The 17940-nt window shown below is 47.1% G+C and overlaps 2 protein-coding genes across 4 annotated transcripts; both read right to left on the reverse strand.

Annotated features, from left to right (window-relative positions):
• Positions 1 to 542: 542 nt before the first annotated feature.
• Positions 543 to 10476, reverse strand: entpd4 (ectonucleoside triphosphate diphosphohydrolase 4). Of its 2 annotated transcripts, none has more exons than XM_064347363.1 (13): positions 10322 to 10476; positions 9232 to 9362; positions 8508 to 8705; positions 7764 to 7969; positions 7102 to 7252; positions 6693 to 6796; positions 6515 to 6574; positions 6020 to 6150; positions 4924 to 5090; positions 3573 to 3897; positions 3098 to 3183; positions 2794 to 2955; positions 543 to 2406 (listed from the first exon to the last, which is right to left on the reverse strand). In XM_064347363.1, the coding sequence occupies exons 2-13, from the start codon at positions 9237 to 9239 to the stop codon at positions 2166 to 2168; spliced, it is 1839 nt and encodes a 612-aa protein (XP_064203433.1). In that variant the 5' UTR covers positions 9240 to 9362; positions 10322 to 10476; the 3' UTR covers positions 543 to 2165. The 2 variants fall into 2 exon arrangements, with proteins under 2 accessions (XP_064203433.1, XP_064203432.1); XM_064347362.1 differs by having other exon boundaries at positions 5996 to 6150.
• Positions 10477 to 11685: 1209 nt separating this feature from the next.
• On the reverse strand, positions 11686 to 17715 carry chmp7 (charged multivesicular body protein 7). 2 transcript variants are annotated; one of them, XM_064347365.1, is made up of 11 exons: positions 17609 to 17715; positions 16626 to 16908; positions 16163 to 16334; positions 15758 to 15943; positions 15506 to 15639; positions 15212 to 15260; positions 14978 to 15097; positions 14257 to 14355; positions 13959 to 14019; positions 13339 to 13572; positions 11686 to 12002 (listed from the first exon to the last, which is right to left on the reverse strand). In XM_064347365.1, the coding sequence occupies exons 2-11, from the start codon at positions 16901 to 16903 to the stop codon at positions 11947 to 11949; spliced, it is 1389 nt and encodes a 462-aa protein (XP_064203435.1). In that variant the 5' UTR covers positions 16904 to 16908; positions 17609 to 17715; the 3' UTR covers positions 11686 to 11946. The 2 variants fall into 2 exon arrangements, with proteins under 2 accessions (XP_064203435.1, XP_064203434.1); XM_064347364.1 differs by lacking the exon at positions 17609 to 17715 and adding an exon at positions 17420 to 17602.
• Positions 17716 to 17940: the final 225 nt, after the last annotated feature.

Raw genomic sequence — 17940 nt, forward strand, 5'->3', positions numbered from 1 at the left:
GGAGTCGATTACAGGGGTCAGCAGACGAGCAGCCAGCTACTGTTCATGTCAACACAGTAATACTGCCTGTTTGCTTTGTAAGACTAATCCAGGGAAAACAGCAAACGAAATCAATCCTTCCACCTGCAAGAGCAAGAACGGAAACACAAATCACTCGGAAGTGCTGTTCCTTCCACGGTAGAATTTCCTTAAAGTGTAACCACTATGTTCTCCCAACCAGTGCCTATACTAATTTTTATGTAGCAATAAATAAATCTTTTAAACAAAATGGCAGAGTTGTAGATGAAGAATTTGCCTTAGAATCAGAATGATGCCATTACAGCTTAAGTACACGAGTAAGGTTCTTCACTTAAAATAAAAAACAAAAGGTCTGGGACCAAATGACCTTCATCTGTACATTAATACATTCATAATCACACTCCATTTGTATTTTAACAGGTAAAGGGGCAGTCACACAGGCAGCATATTTCCTATTTTACTATAGGCTGTAAAAACGCACTCAAGTTATTGGTCTTCTACTCAGTGAAATGAAAACACTAAAACCAGCTGAATTTTTCTTTTATTATTCCTTGAAACAGCAACAAGATTGTCAGCAATATTACCAATGACACTCCTTCGTGCAAACCATGTACATCTGTTATAAATATGGCATCTTGTGTTTCACAAACTATGTGCACCACACAGCATCCACACCGCGGCTTCTTAAAATGAAGCTGGGTGCGTTTGAGAGTTTTTTGGAGAAAGTCTCCACCTGACATCCGCTTTATCCCACAACCGCCAACGGACCCAACGACCCAAAGGTGCGGATCCACACACACCCAACCTGCCCTGAACCACACTGGCCTTCAGTCTCTCTCTCTCTCTCTCTCTACTCTCTCTCGCTCTCCTGCTTTCACAAAAAGCAGATGCCAGAGGGAGTCCCTCTCCACAGTGATAAGACAACAATGAAAACTTATTGCACTGTTTTTGTTTAGAGAAATGCTACCTGTACAGCTGACAGGGGGGGGAGACACCAGAATAAAGATTCCGTGTTACAAAAAAAAAAGGAAAAAAGGCTTTCACCGCAAAGGCAGTTCTTGGCAACGGCTTGTGTATTGTAGCCGTTGTTGTAGTTCACAGGCCTTTTTCCAATGCTAAAAACAGACAGTAAAAACGAGCATTAGTGTGAGAAAAGGCAGCAAGGGTTCGGTTCTTGCTCGCGTGCGGACGGTGCTCTCTCACTCCACACGTCACCTTAAACAGGCACCGACATGGCTCTTCCGTGACAGTCTTCCAGGCAGTCTCAGGTGGGCAGGAGCTCTCCAGAGGAGGAGCGTACCCCTGCTCCTCAGCTTCCTCTCCCAGCTGCTTCAGGACTTCTGCACTGACATTCGGGATGGCCCACTCTGCCTCGTTTTCATACGGTTTCTCATATTTCGGTCATTCTTAAAGACATGCTAAACCAGCTACTCTCAGTCATGCACACATAGTTCTACTTTGCATTAAATGGTGCCATCGCTCCTGAATGCATGCTCACAAGTCAAGAACACAGGATTCCCAGGACCCTCTGACTGCGCATTGACTTTGATGAAAAGGCCTAAACGTAATGGTGCATTGCACTGTTACATACAAGTGTATCTGAATGGAGAGGTTGCCACCTAGTGGCAGTATCAGGGGATGCAGAAATGCCTTTTACAGTCAAGATGCTTCAGAAATTCCTACAGCACATTCTCTTTGGCACCCTAACTCAGGGGAGGGGCACAAAGGTTCCCTTTTTGGCCCCTGTGAGAAAGTGCCAACCTCAGCGACCCCACACACAACTCTCTTACTCAGTCACATTTCTTAAAAGGCAAACTTGATCCTGGCAAAAAAAATAAATTAACACAGAGGACAACAAAGAAAACATTAAAAATCTCATTGCTTAATTTCAGTAAAGGCTGCGACCACAGCGTCGCAGTAGTCTAATCTCAAACTCGCTCTGGCGAAAGCATCAAAGAGTCCATTCAAAAAGGGATCGCCGACCCAGCTGCCAGCATTACGTGATGTCACACAAGGAGCCCCTCCCTCTGCCCCTCCCCCTGTCTAGTCCAAAGTCCCACAGTGCCTCAGAGAGAAGTCGTGACCCATCCTACGAATGGAGGCCTTGACGTGGTGGCCCTGCCGTTCGGGAGGGGGGGCGGGGCAGGCTAGAGAGTGACGAGGACAGAGGGCGTGGCCAGGCCTTGCTCCGCCCACTGCGGGGAGGACGCCGTGGCGACGCCGCGCTGGTTGGTGCGCCGGTGGATCCGTCTCAGCCGCAGCAGGTACAGCAGGATGGACAGCAGCACCACCAGGAAGCACGCCAGGAACAGGTAGTGGTTGTTGACGAAGGAGAAGCTGTGGCGCCAGTGGGAGTGCGCCCCCTTCAGGATCTCCTGCTGAATGTCCCTGAGGGAGCACAGCCACAGGGACAAGGGAGACAGAGAAGAGAAGAGGGGGAAAGCAAGAAAGAAAGAGAGAAAGAAGGGAGAATAGCAGGAAAATGTACAGAAGGAATGAGAGGGAGAGAGAGAAAAGAACATAGAAAAAGCAAGTGAGACAGAGAGCAAATGAAAAAGAAGGGAGAGAAAGCAGGGATGAGAGAGCACGATTATATCCGCTGTCAATACACAGAGACCTTCTCTGTAATGGTCCAGAAACACATGCTTTCACATAGTGCATAAAATCTTCTAATTACACAGGTTCTCAACGGATTCTTTCAACTATATGCGATTCATGTTAATCAGAGAGCTCTGATGGATGAACAGCATGCTGTCGGCAGTAGGGGCTCTGTACCTCAGGGGCAGGAAGCGCGTTCTGTACAGGATGGCTCCCAGGGTCCACTGCACCTCCTTGTCGTACACCAGCAGCGCGGTCCTCAGGTTCTCGTACGCGGGGGGGAAGGAGAAGCCCGAGTGGAACACCTCGTACATCCAGGCCGATTTGAAGCACTGGTACCTGCGGGAGCAGGCGAAAGAGCACGCGTGTCATGCAGCTTCTCGTTCTCGCAGGGGACAGCCAGCACACGCTATCGGTGATGATCTGCAGTTCTGGGTGATGTGACTGCAGTAAGAGTCTGGGCCGGTAGGGAAGGACCTACTTGAGCCTGTGCAGGTCAGCGTGGGAGGCGTACAGCCCCCGATCGAAGCGCTCTTTCAGGGCTCTCCACTGGGTGGCGCAGTAACTCTGCAGGGAACACAGAAAAGCACAGTAGGCTTGAGCAACAGCACTCTCGCAATAGACCTAATGCCCTATGGGCAGAGGGGGGTGGGAGAGTGGGAGTGGGGGGTGGAGTGTTTGAGCCATGTTTAACATAGCAGGGTTGGGATGGTGATAAGGATGTATCACTTTGATGTTATCTCTGCAGATAAGATTACGTTTCATTGTTTTATTATTTTATTACTTCCTCATTTTAGAAGGGAGTCCCAAGTAAATCCTTCAGATTCACAGTTAGAAGAGTTCACAGCTGACAGAGACCTGGAGCTTGCAGAGCCCTTAATGCTAGAGAGCAGGTTTTGGGGTATCAGCAGTGCCAGGGTTAGGGTCAGGGTTCAAGCGTTACCGCGGCAGCGTACCTTGGCGGCGCGGCTGTACTTGGTGGCGTTGTAGGTCCCGCCCATGCGCAGCACGTCCTCGGTGCAGTAGTAGAACTCGGAGAAGCCGTAGAACTGGCTGTTGCGGTAGTCGATGGGCGGCTGGTAGACCCCGTTGAGCGAGGCCTGCGTCTCGTTGGTGTGGTTGAGGAAGGGCTGGAGCAGCTGGCGGCAGAGGTCGAAGTCGCCCGTGCCCCGCAGGTGCAGCCTCCGCCCGGGGGGCCCCACCTCGTCCTGCAGGTCCACGGGCAGGCAGGGGTCCAGGTAGGGCGAGTCGGGCGTCTCCCCCAGGCGCTGGCCCAGTAGCCTGGGGACGGGGGGGGGGGAGTTACACAACCGCAACCTGGTCTACCGCCTGCCCAGCCCAACCAAGATAAGCATATGCAAATCTTCAACAACACGCTACTTCCATTCAAAAGTGTGTTTGAGCACTGACCACACCATGACTGAGCTCATTAACAAACAGAGGTACTGTATGTTCAACAGTGAATGTTTAACCTGAACTTCACCACCACACTCGGAACACACTAGGAACAGGAATGTCAAACTACAAACTACAGTTCAGTTCCTGGAAGTCTGTATGTATGTTTCACCTTGTAAGCTTATTATGATACCTTAAGTACCTTAATTGTTTATTTAGCTTAAATCATTTTTTCCTTATTTCTACATAACAGATATAAAGTAATGGTCTGACTTTTTTTATTTCGAAGAGGAGAAATATCTCACTATAGTGTTTCTGGAAAATGTGGTTATAAACATGAAACCCTGAGCTAGAACGGCACATAGACCGGGTGCGTGCTCGAACAGGAACACGTGTGACCGTGTGTGTGCATGTCTGTGTGTGTGCGTGTGTGTGCATGTCTGTGCGTGACCGTGTGTTGCTTGTCTGTGCGTGTGTGTGCATGTCTGTGTGCGTGCGCGTCCGTGCGTGTGCCTGTCTGTGCGTGTCCGTGCGTGTGCTTGTCTGTGCGCGTCCGTGCGTGTGCTTGTCTGTGCGTGTGCCTGTCTGTGCGTGTCCGTGCGTGTGCTTGTCTGTGCGTGTCCGTGCGTGTGCGTGTCTGTGCGTGTGCGTGCGTGTCTGTGCGTGTCCGTGTGCCTGTCTGTGCGCGTCCGTGCGTGTGCGTGTCTGTGCGTGTCGTGTGTGTGTGCGCGTCCGTGCGTGTGCCTGTCTGTGCGTGTCCGTGCGTGTGCTTGTCTGTGCGTGTCCGTGCGTGTGCCTGTCTGTGCGTGTCCGTGCGTGTGCTTGTCTGTGCGTGTCCGTGCGTGTGCTTGTCTGTGCGTGTCTGTGCGTGTCCGTGTCTGTGCGTGTCCGTGTGTGCAAGCGCAGCCTCACTTGTTCCGCGCCATGGTCTTCCCGACCACGCTCTCCTCGTATCTCTGGCGGGCGGCGTTCCCGCCGAAGCCCAGGAAGGTGGAGACGTAGACGCGGTAGACGTGCTCCGTGCGGTGCGCGTCGCAGCCCAGGTTGAACTCGGCCAGCAGGTTCTTGGCCACCTCCTCCTGCGGGGACGACGCCGGTCAGCCACAGAAAAGCCTCCCTTTTCCTCCGCCCGCGGGGAGGGTCCATTCACGCGCAGAGCGCCTCTCTCTGTTTACCGCCACCAGATCGCTTTTCTCTCCCCACAAAAGGCAACCCCCCCAAGAGGCACCAGTAATTCAATCTAATTTTGCTAATGGGAATCTATTAATGGCTTTCACGCAGGAAAAAGTGTAAATTCAAGCCGGGAAAACAAAAGCACTCAATATCAGCGCATGCGAGTAAGAGGAATTAATCAACCCAATGGTGTCTGATAACAGCCCCCTTACCGCCCTCATATTGACATTCAGTCCTGCCCTGTGTTAGCAGTCACCACTGCAGTCCCGGTATTCACATTGAAAACACAACGTGATTAACTGTAATTAACGGCTGTGTACAATGGAAGCGCCCGGTTAGACATGAGAGAAGAATGCAGAATCATACGTGGATGACACTAACGTGCAGCGAATGACAATCGTGCCAGCAGAGAACCAGTTCTGTTATCTACTGCGGTTCATAGCAGGTGAATGATTTATCAGTTTAGAGAAGCGGAAAAAAAAATTGAACTGCTTTCAATCAATGTTAAATTTCTCACCATCACCTGTAGCATCATACACTCTCAGTCTAAAGTATGTGGGTGAAATTAGCATTTCAAAGCTGTAGCCCCATCCAGCAGCAGAGGCATGCAGCATGCTTATCTTAACCTTAGACTTCCAGAATGTTCCAGAACTTCCACTCACAGTGGTTGGTTGGTTTTGGGGTGGAGGGGGGTGGGGGTTGGGGGGTAACGGGATGGGATGGGAAGACGGAGGGAGGGACGGAGGAAACGGTGTGAGCAACAAAGGCAAAGGAAAACGTAAAAGAAGGGAAATCGTCGTAGGATAATAACCTGCTGTGGAGAGGCAAAGCTTACAGTTTTGGGCACTTCGTACGCAATCTGCGTGGACACGCCCCCCATGTCCAGCACGCCGGCCGTCCGCTTGCGCACCAGCGCCTCCTGCTGGTCGCTGCCGGGCACCTGTACCTCAACCACAGCCTCATTCTCTACAGGTGGGAAAGCCAGCACAGGACAGGTTATAATAATGGGAGGGGGGGAGGGATCAAGAAGAAAGAACAAAACATTTTTTTTTAAAAATAGGTGAAAAAATAAACCGATAAAACAAGATAACGTTAGAGCTCGGGTTCAAGCCTTGCACTTTCACAACAGCTGTCATCACTTCGAAAACATAAAATATTTTAGTATTTTCATTGCGAGAAAGGAACTTATTTTATTTACGTTTTCTAATTGAAGTACAATGGAGATTAACAATTCATGATTATTTAACAGATCGTCTGATTGCAGGTCACTGTGTTTGTGATATAGGTAGCGAATTTCCAAATGGTATCCCCAGGATCCAAAGATACTTGCCATCATCCACGTGGTTGAATCTCCCGAGGACAAAGTTGATCCCGATCCAGGCGTACACACCTGTGCACACAGGAAAGTGGAGTCACTGCGCACGCCTTTACCACTGCCTCAGAGAGGAGATGACATGCGCACGGGTCTCTCACAGCCTAAGCCCACGCCCTCACACAGGAGCACTCACCCTCCTGCTTGCCAGATATGACCTCCACGTGGGAGTCCGAGAACAGGAAGTTAAAATGCACGGGGATGTCAGTCCGCAGATCCTCCAGCAGCGCTTCCTGTTGGCTGAAAACAGAGCGCGGCCTCAACAGGATTAACCAGGCTACCAGAGCTAGCACTTACAGATATGAAACTCTTATAAGACCCATATAATTTTACTTTAATGGAAGAAATAAGCTAATATCAAAACATCTACTGAGGGTACAAGTAGCTTACAATCTTCTGCCCATAAATCCCCTGATTTGGCACAATCGTTTTTAAGGTCTGCGCTTAACCTGAACCACACTGAGATGGACTCAGGCCTTTGGAAGAAGGTTCTGGAAGATCTTCTGACGTGAGTAAGTGAGTGCAGCAGTGTGTGCAGCCAATACCTCTCTGGGAGGACCCTCATGCCTGCAGTGCAGAGGATGTACAGAGGGGTCTCCTGGTGCTTGCTCTTGGGGATGTGCTGGGCAGCGAAGCTCAGCAGAGGGTAGATATAATCACTGGCCTTTTCTGGCGTCGTGGCCAGGTCGGAGATACCTACCAATCAAAGAAACAGTTAAACAACAAATGCCAACCGAGCCACCAGGCCTAACAATCCGGTTGAGTCTAGTATAAATGCATGTGTGATAGTTAGAAGCACAAGCCATATGAAGATGAAGGAAAGAGCAGAACACTCCCAACTTAAAACTTGGAGAGGTCTTGTTTTTAAATGCAAAGCACCTCATGGACCTGATTTGTAACTCACTCACACACTCACATTTAGCAGGCTCAAGATCCTAATGGGGGAACTATTAGCACTCAAGTAGCTGAATGAAGCTTGGCATCAATGATAATGGGCGTCCTTGTTTAATCAACAGCGCAAACCCTTTTACACAGCGCACTTTGCGATGGAAACATGTCTTTAGCGATTGCTCGCATTAATCGATCACTTCAGCCCACTAAGTTCTGGAACATTTAAAAATGGCGTATGCAGCATAAAATGCCACTTATACTGCCGCTTCTCCTGACCGCACACATAACATCTTCCGCCGCCAGCAGGTGATCTCACCGGGCTTTATCTTCATGACCACGGGCTTCCTGTGCAGGTCCCTCATCTGCTGGATGTCCAGCAGGTCGTGGGGGTTGCCGTTGTGCCGAGGCCAGCAGTACACAAAGACCCGGGAGCCGCTGCTGCCGCAGTCCACCACCAGGCCGTAGTTCAGGTCCGGGTTGCTGGTGTCGGTGGCGTCCACGTCCGTCACGCGCGCAAAGTGCCTGTGGATGTGTGTGTGTGTGTGTGTGTGTGAAGAGGAACATGAGTGCCACCTGAGAACATGAGGCAAAGAGACACTAGGCCCCGCTGCAGAATGAAATCTGCAGAGCAAACGGTGAGAAGCTTTTTACTTTGCCGTTTATTTGACATATTCACCTAACATTCCCAGTCACAACCAACTAGGCTGCCAAAGGTACTGCTGTCATGAATTGCAATTCAGGCTTTAAATTATCCTCAGGGGAATACTTGAAAGGCCACAGAACAGGAAAGTGCAGTACACAGCTCTCTCCCACAGCTCGGATATTACAACAGTGAGTTTATGTTTCAGGCGACCCAATGTTTCTTACAATGGATATGTGCAATTTACTATAAATGAGCATATAGGGCCAGTGTGTCCTGTCCCAGACTCTAAAAACTGTGGTGCCACAGGAGATACAGTACACAGCTAGTCATATCTATCCCTGGCGCACAATCTGTACGTGAACACTTTACTGAACGCAAGTGGAATATCTTCCAGGTAGAGGATCTTTGAAGTTTCACCTATGAGACGGGTGCTCCTGGCTGGCCCAGCTGTACTGGCCCTTGCCCATCACCAGCAGGAGGTAGAGCAGTCCCAGGAGCCCTGCCAGCAGGCCCAGGAACAGCAGCTGTCTGAAGGAGGGCAGCAGGAGGCGGGGGAGCCCCACAGGGGACAGGCTGAAATGCCAGGAGGCTGGGAAAAGGCAGGAGAAGCTGATCCTGGGGGAGAGACGGGACACAAGCTTGAGCTTAGCACACCTCCACAATTCAGACCTTTAGAGCCATTTCACAGTCTAACCAAATCATCAAGCCCCAGAGACCTGGAAAAACAACAAGGTGCTCATTGAACCAAAGAGCAAAAAAAACAATGAAGGGTGCCTTAGTGCAAAAAGTGTGAAACAGGGCTTTCAGTACAGTTAAAGGCACATTCATTGGAGGAAGAAAAAAAAGTTAATAAGTCTTTATTAAATTGGAATATTGGTGAGAATATTTAAAACCAGTCCCACGCCAACAGGCTGGCTGTACTACATGACTGCTGTCTCTGTCACTGCAAAACCTGCTGTGGGCAGCAATAACAGTTGGCTTCCTCTTATGGTTGGTACAGGAACTGGTGTCATGTGTACACATCCACATTTTAATGGAAACAACTGGAACTGACCAGAACAGGAAGGCAACTGTTACTGCCGCTAGCAACAGGGTTTGCAGTGACACCTTCACTGCACAGCCGCTGTGATGGTGAGCTTACCTTCCCATGGCTTAATGATCTTCCGAGGTGTAGGTCCAAAAGGAAACAAACGGGCGAAGGTGTCTGCATGCAAACACCCTTACCGTTTCCTTCTGTTCAATGTACTTCTTAGGAATTTCATCCTGATTAACCTGGACAGGAATGTGCTTAAATGAGATCTCATCACATCTTGTCAAAGATGTCAAGTCAATATGCTGTTCGTCTAGCTTAACTGGAATAATGGAAGTTGTTACAAAAAGGGGGAAAAAAACATTAATGTTTTGGCTTCTGCTCGATATTAATGGAACTTTGGTGTTGGGCATAATAATCAAATTAAAATGTTTATAATGCTTGTAATTCCATAATAATCTGAACAGACTGTCAAATTGTTACTACCTAAACAAAATACGATCTAGCTAAACGCGGTCAGTTTGACACAAAAAATGGCTTGTCAACAAGGTAAACAGCCATTCATTCGTACCTTACAACAGAAACAATGTTTACTGAATTTTCGTGGCACTGTATAGTATACTGACACAGCTGTATCTTTGACTATGGTCGTGGGATATTCTAAATAATACACACAAGTTCACCTAGGTATATGACACGTCTGCTACCTCATCGATGTGCCAACTCACCAGGATTTATAGCTAGGTACACTGGTGACAGTTTTTCAAATAGTCAATGTAATGTGCGTTTGCCTGCTTGCTTGAAAGGCAGATAACAAGCCCCTGTTAGCCAGCAAGCTAACCAGCCTGCTACGTGGTCTTCCGATGTGTCCGCTTTCCTTCAGGTGTTCAGGATGTCAAACTTCCTGTGATGCTATCGGAGTAGCGTTATCGGTACCCGACTCTTACATGGCTTTGTGGTACCTGAACAAAGATCACCTACAGTCCAACATAGCACTAGGTAATTAGTCAGCTAGGTAGTTTAGTAGCAAATGTTAGTAACGTGGAAACTGAATCCTCCATATGTGATTTACAACCCGCTATTATGTTGCTACGTTGATCAGTGTGCTTCGTTAGCAAACTACCTAGCTAGCTAGCTTCTTAAATTGATGACCGGCGTCGACACTAGCTAAAAACTGGATAGCTAGTTAGTAAATACTTACCAGTTGAGTGTAAGCAGATACACTGACAACAGAGAGAACTGTTTCGACATGTTTTCGTCATTTTTCCTTCAAGTTAGCGACCACGGTCATTTCCCCCACGTTCAGCGACGTATCTACTGCTGAGCTGAAATCGGATACGCGAAGGGGCAGGACCAGGCATTATGTAGGCGAGGCAGGAGGACTCAATCCCACATGTGCGCACGCGCATGTTTGCAGCGTTCTCAAACTTTATTGATTTACTGTATTTGATTTCCGACTCCACCGAGAGGGCGATCAGGTAGTATCACAGACCTGTGTGGTATCCATAATATTAGATACCAAGATATGCAGGAATGAGAAGATCATAATCAGTTAGCCTATCGATTATAATAGGTAAAATTGCTGTATAATATTTGGTAACATGAAAACCGTCGCCAATATCAAACAGATAATAAACAAGTATTCTAGCTTCGCCCTAGCTGAAGAGAAGCATGTAAAATTAACAGGCAGATTTTAAGTTAAATGTAGAATAACACTTGTGCTCACAAGTGCTAGCTATCGATGCGTAATGCGAATAAATATACGCACGCCTGACGTATCTTTCTAGGGCTGGGTAACCGACCTACCAGGTCCAACATTGATAATTTTATCTGAAAAATACAGCAAAGCGGCCGCATTCCTCGAATAATTTCTGGTTTTGCTAAGGTTCAAGCTAAAGTAATTAATAATAAAAAATATCAAAACATTGGTATTTCAATCTGCCGTAATAAACATGTTTGTGTTATCTTTCACACCATCTTGTGGTAGTAACGTGCAAAGGCGCCTTCCAGTTTGAAATTTAATCTGTCCCAAAAGTTTGTTTTCATAAGAACCACCTTGAGGAGCCATGACTTGGCTGTGTGGGTTGACATGGTGGTCTTGATATGAATGACATTCTGCAGCATGACAACTAACTTCAATCAAGTTTTCAATTTTCATTATTTCTCCTGTTTATAAGCAATTAGCCCCCTCAGCTTCCAAGAAAAAAGTAGTATGCTCACACTGTCATAAAATACAATGAGGCCAGGAGCACTAGCCCTGTAGTTCAGTGTTTATATTTGACCTGCATAGTCATACAACATCTCTGCAGCACAACAGACTAGCTCAATCGGAAGATGATGAACAAAACGGAAATATACAGTGCCGTGAAATATTACATTTTGTCTAAAGATCTGAAAGCATTCAGAGTGACAAATATGCAATAATAGAGGAAATCAAGAGGGGAAATACTTTTTCACAGCACTGTAGATGACATAATATTTGCATATTAATCCCCCTAAAAATTTGAAGAAAACAGAATCACATTCTTACCAGCTCCCAGCATCAATTAGAATCAGCAGCCAGTATTATTTCCCGTCTTACTTTTCAGTCATTTTATTACAGAGAAACAGACAGATACAGATACAATTTTCAAAAGGCCTCTCTTAAAATTGAAAGTTTAAAAAGGAAAAATATAATAAATCAAAGACATAACAAACAGAGATATACATGTTGCAAAATTCATTGTTTCGATTGCTTTTTCCAATGACTCTTTGCAGCCTCCTGAGACTCAGTGCTCAGGGCTGGTCTTTTCAGGCACTCCCTGGGATCGAGTGTGCTTCGGCCTGTCACTGAGCTGTCTCAGGCCTCTTCACGGGCGAGATACTGTCTCTTTGCGATACACCTAGAGAGAGGCGGAAAAAAACACAATTGGTAAAGCCTGTTTCACGGTGCCTTCAGAAAGTATTCACTTCCCTTGAACCTTTTCCACATTTTGTTACACTTCACAGCTGAAGAGATTGTAGATCTCTGGACAATTTCCCCCATTTCAGCCAATACACTACAACTGTCAGTGTTGTAGCTGGCCTCATGGTCTCATTTATGATGACTTCCCATCTTGTCCAGTTGTTCAGTTTGCTATGACAGCCTGGTCTTGGTAGATCAGGCTGTCCTACCTAACTATTTTCCATTTTGTTACTTGTCAATAGCGGCCATAGGAAGGTTCAAAGCTTCGCCAATCTTTAATAACTTTCTCCAGGTTTCTTTTCACCAAACAACTTCATCTCAAAGTTCCAAAGGCAGTTCCTTGGTCTTCATGACAGCGTGACTGATCTGATTTGCTTTCAGCCGGGAGACCTCACCAAGTTATTTATCTGCAATCATGCACAACAAAGTTGGATTCAAAATCGACACCGGTGTATCCTTCTTGATCTCTCAAGAAAATTGAATACACGTGACCCACTTCAGGCTGAGGTTAGGGGACGTGCTTTTGGCACAAAAGGCTCACAAATGATCTAGGGCACATATGCACTACAGGCAGGGTGGAGAAATGGGACAACAAGGGAGACAGAGAATGCACTGGAGAGTAGAGGGAGTGTGAACGACTGAGAGCTTGAAAAGTGAGATGGGTGAACGCACAGTTCACACAACTGAAAAACAAAGGCCGCTACATACAGAAGCAGTATAGTTTTAAAAGTTCTTAAAGGGACAGTTCACTCTTGGCTTCTTCAATATTATTTAAATGTTACTATACATTTTCCTATTATGCCACCAGAGACTGTACCTGCATATTTATCCTGATTATTTGTCAAAATTTACGCTTATTTTCCCCTGGAATCATTTCAAACAGTGTATGCAACCCGAGACTACTGCACTTAAAGACAGAAGTACTGGCACGATATAAAAACTGACATTCATATTTAGAACAGTGAATAAATGCTAGAAATATAATGTGTTCACATCCACAGCCTCTGGAAAAATAATGTTGCTATAGGAGATGTTTAAGAATTACTAAAGTGCATATTTTTGCTTTAGACCATGAACCCCTGAATGCCCATTTACCAGCCATGGTAAAGTCGGGTGGATGTCAGAAACATTTGTGAATATCTAAAATATCCTTCATTGCACATAAAGCACTGTCTGGACCAACCAAAAACACACACTAAACCTGAAATCGAACCCCCAGAAATTGTGCTGTCACTTTGATTCCTTCAGTGGTGACAGACTGGTTTGTGTCACACCTGTGTCACTGAGAGTGAGGCGACTCAACTCCCTGTCTAGCTCCTCGTCAGTGATTCCAAAGGAGGACTGTGGTACAGCGGGCAGGGAGCTCAGGAAACTGTCACTGAGAGCAGCTGGAGCTCCTCTGGATGGGAGGGGCTGAGAAGGAACTTCTGGCAGTCCGGGCTGTTCGTCTGTGGCAGACTCGTCCAATAGGGACTTCAGCTCTTCCTCCAGCTCGTCTGTGTCCACACCTACCAAGACAACGCAAAGGAGTTAAATCACAGCCACAACAAGTTCAAAAGACTGGCCATTCAAAGCATCATATAAATTATGCATGGAACCAGCAATTTGCTGAAAACAAGACTTGAGATTTTGTGGACACCAAGATGCACTTAAGTAATCCATATGCTATTATTTATTGCTGAATTCAAATGTGAAATGATTCAAAACAAATAAAAGCAAATCATAATTACAACCTGACGCATCGAGAGTACAAAAAAAAAACGCTTTCATACAGAGCTCAATACAATTACCTACGGCAGCAGTTTTTCCAGTCCAAACCTGGTTATGATGCCAAATCACAAGACAGTGAGTAAAGAAGAGCTGAGTGTAAATAAGGAGGGCAGAGCAGACATACCGGAGGAGTCGAGCGCTGCCCCTGCCAGGGTCTGGTTGACCTCATCCTGAGAGTCGCACAGCTGAAATTCACAAGAGCGGGAGAGAGCGGGTGAGCCAGAGAACACTCGACATTCCCCATGCACCTCGTACCTGCGGATGAGCGGCCATTAATCAAAGCCGTCCGCACGACCACAAAGCAGACCAGAACAGTCCACAGAGAGTACGTAATTGGAGTAGTAACCGCGGAAGAGAAGCATTCCTGACGACGCAGAAACGCCAGCATAACTCCTGTCCGAGTTCCCCCATGAGAGACTAACCTCCTGGATTTGATCTACCAGGCTCTCTGCTCGTTCCACCGTCACGTCCTTTAGGGAGACTCTGAGGGCAGCCACTCCGGCCTGGTACGCTTGCATAACCTGTGCGAAGAGTGAACAAGCAAGAGAACATATTCAGCACACCTTCCTCTGAGGTCACATGACAGAGGCCTGTGGCTCTTTTCCATCTGAACTCTCACAAGAAACATATTTTTCTTAAAGCAAGCCAGGCCCTCACTGATATTAGCAAAAGGTAAATTCTGCACAGACATCAGCAAGTATTTCTTCATACAGAGAGTAGGCACTGTGTGGAATAGCTTGTTAGGTCATGTAGTAGAGGCAGAAACTCTAGGAGTTTTCAAGACCAGGCTTGATATGGTGCTAGATATTATCTAGTTTGTAAGTAAAAGGTAAGCACTAGGTACCCTTTAGTGGTAGGAAAATGGCGGGCAATGTTTAGCTGAATGGCCTGTTCTCGTCATGTCATGCCATGCCATGCCATGTCATGTCATGACTAAAAGTAGCACAGCTCCTGAAAGGTCTATTTTTATTCACCGAGGGTTTGCGACACCCCCGTTCCATTCCAGAAGTTGCAGAGGAAACCACTTCATCGGGTTTCAGATGTGATCATACTGGGGCAAAATGAAGCACTGAAGTGCAATTAAAACTCCAATAATAAATAATGAGTGCTTTGAGTGGCGGCAGTAAGTGCGCAGTCCCTCACCAGGCGGTCGGTCTGCGAGTGTGCGATCCTGTCTAGAATCCCCTTAATGGTCTCCAGCTGGGCGTACAGACGGTCCGCCCTCTTCTCCATGCGCTTCCGCCCCCTCAGGCACCACAGAGCCTGCCGGGCAGAGAAGCGTGTTAGCATAGCGTGTGACATTTTCCACTGCGATTACACACACAGTGAGACAATGCTGAAGGGCCCTGCTGGGACAGAATGACACGTTTCCTGTACCTGAGATTTCTTCCCCTCTCGCAGCAATGCCTTTGCCTCATCTCTGCATCTGCACACCACAAACACAAGCTTTCTTACATCACGACAATTTCAACACCCACTACAGTCTTTTGTGGACAAGGTCAAAGCTTCTCAATAGCAAACCTGAGCTATATAATGGGCATCCAAACAGGCAGGCTGCATTTCTCACGAGCTAGGTTAGCACGTACGTAGCTAGCAGAGGAATGGCTTTTTTAAGAGAATCTGACGGCTGTGCCGGGTTCACCCCTCAGTACAGCCAGAGCTGCGGCTCACCTCTCGGCCTCCTGACCCAGCTCCTCCACCCTCTCTCCCAGCAGCTTCTCGCTGCGCTGGAGCTGGTAGATCCCCAGGTCAACATCGCTGACCGGGGACACGCGGCCCTGGCCGGGCTGGGAGAACTTCACAATCTGCATGTGCACACGCACACACACACACACACACACACACACAGAACTGAATCCCATGTCCAGTGGCTTTGTGTACCTCACATGCGATGTGACACCCAGCCCTCGTGAGCCTGCTCACCTTCTCTCCCTCATGCAGGGACACGGTCACCTGCTTCTCCCTCTGGAGCTGCAGCAGAGCCAGGCACAGGGTGGTCTCGTCCTGGCACACATGGCTGCACAGCGTGCGCAGCTCCTGGAAGGACAGGAGGGCGCGGCCGGCCAGCGGGGAGCGCCGGTATGCGTCCAGCAACTCCGCTGCCTTCTCCTGGAACACAGGCCCACAGAAAGTGAGTCTAAAATACTCACTTTCATCTGAATCACTCATTGAGCTCTCACTGAGCTCTACCACCTCAGTCAGTTACTGAACAGGTTAAGGAACAGGTCCAGTATCCTTGAGAGAGCACTGTTGAATCCTATTTGGGTTTAACTGTGAAGCTCAGCTGAACAGGAGGCCAGTTCACCTGGCTTGTGCTGTGCCACACACCTTAACCAGCTCAATGACCACGAAGGACTCCTCCAGGGGGACCCGATTGCTGCCCAGAAGGGTGGACAGTGTCCATTTCAGCGGCCTCACCAGTAAGAGCCCCACACCCCACGACAGCCAGCCAGAGTCCACGTTTGCCGCAAACTCTGACTCTTTCTGCACCTTGCCGCACCTGCAGGGCACAAACAGACGCTGCAAAGCATCACATGCTGTAACACTGCATGCACGAAATGGGTGTCTGCCAAGACACCAAAATATAGTTATTTTCATTTACAATACTGTATATCTGATGTTGACAAATCGTGTGTCATAAGACAAATAGTAGTCATGTAGGAATTTAAAAAGGAATAATGTATTTTCATTTAGCCAAAGTAAAACTAGGACCTTTGCCCCAGGTTCTTGTCAACTTTTCCTGTAAAGCACATTCGTAGTGTATGCACACTGTTATTAGAAGTCTGTGTACCTGGTCATGGCCTGAATTACGGTACCCAACCCCAGAGGCATACTGCCCTTTCTCTGAAAAATCTGGTTCAGTTCATTCAAGCTGACACAAACGGCTCCACGGCGCCTGCAACTGCTGATGATCAGCGGCGTCCAAAAATCAATTTTACTGTCCCAGTCTGCGGTGTTGACCTCCCGGTTCTCTTTAAAAGCCGAGAACAAGAAGGACATGCGCTCATCATCTGCCCAATCCGGAGGAAACTCCGTGGACTCGTCTTCTCGCCCTGGCAGAATAGACATATCGCCTGAAAAGGAACGATAGCACAAACACGAAAGTATAGTCATAGAGCAATAATAACAAAACCACACCCCCAGTTTAAAGCTATGCTAAGATCATTCTGTTGTCCCTGACAGTATTAAATTAAAATGAAACAATGACACAGCAGTTGTAAGCTACTACTCGACTGTAAAAAGGTACCAGGCGCTAAACACATATCAACTAATAGAATAAAAAATTAATTCTCTGCCAAATCGTGAAGTCGTCGCAGTGACAGGATAGTTAGTCAACCTATTAATAACTCGTTTTAATATTTAGTTAGCTGCCAGGATAGCTAGCTACGAGGTTCTGGAAGCTTGTTAAATTATGTCCAACGTTAACCAACCACTTATTCAGCGATATTAGCGACATGTAAACAAAAGAAATACGCCAAATCCAGCACTGCTGTCTTCCGACATCAGACAGTAAACAAGCAAACATATCAAGCAATATTTCAATGTTCAGAGAAAACGATACCCCAAGTGGCCCTCCTCACTCACCGAAACTGAATCGAATAACTAGCTATCTAGCTATCTAACTGACCGAGGGTACACGTTAGCAGCTCACAGCTTTTCTGAACTTTTAAAAGATCGACGAAAGTGCCATTTTCTCTCGCTACTACTTTATTTGGCCTTGAACAAAGAGCGAATGAAACACTCCATACAGTCAATCATTACTGTTTACTCAACATATCGTCGAAGCATGGACCCGGAAGTCGTTGTAGTTCTTGTTGTCTACGGATATAAGAGATTGGCCTCTTAACCAATTGAAATTCAGAACAGTCTTCCGAACTCAGGGACTACTGTGAAAAGACATTACGCGATTAACGGAGCAAAGTGTATGTCTTTTCCAATTACCACCTTCGTACATCTTATTGTCTTAAATAATATCTCACTAAACCATTGAAGCATCGCCCCACTGATGTAATAAATGCAAACGAACTGTCTTATTACAGTGAAAGATGTTAATACAACGAAGATATTTTTCTTAACAATACAATAAAGACTAACATACTTTTATT

Source organism: Anguilla rostrata, chromosome 8, assembly GCF_018555375.3.
Source record: "Anguilla rostrata isolate EN2019 chromosome 8, ASM1855537v3, whole genome shotgun sequence".
NCBI lineage: Eukaryota > Metazoa > Chordata > Actinopteri > Anguilliformes > Anguillidae > Anguilla > Anguilla rostrata.

Coding starts and splice junctions, on each gene's coding strand:
- entpd4 (XM_064347362.1), bottom strand. Junction 7,253..7,763: donor GGTCATGAAGATAAAGCCCG/GTGAGATCACCT, acceptor TTTGATTGGTAG/GTATCTCCGACCTGGCCACG. Junction 5,091..5,995: donor GCTTTGCCTCTCCACAGCAG/GTTATTATCCTA, acceptor TCGTCCCCGCAG/GAGGAGGTGGCCAAGAACCT.
- chmp7 (XM_064347365.1), bottom strand. CDS start 16,903: ATGTCTATTCTGCCAGGGCGAGAAGACGAGTCCACGGAGTTTCCTCCG. Junction 16,335..16,625: donor GTAATTCAGGCCATGACCAG/GTACACAGACTT, acceptor TGTGCCCTGCAG/GTGCGGCAAGGTGCAGAAAG. Junction 15,944..16,162: donor TGGTCATTGAGCTGGTTAAG/GTGTGTGGCACA, acceptor CCTGTGTTCCAG/GAGAAGGCAGCGGAGTTGCT.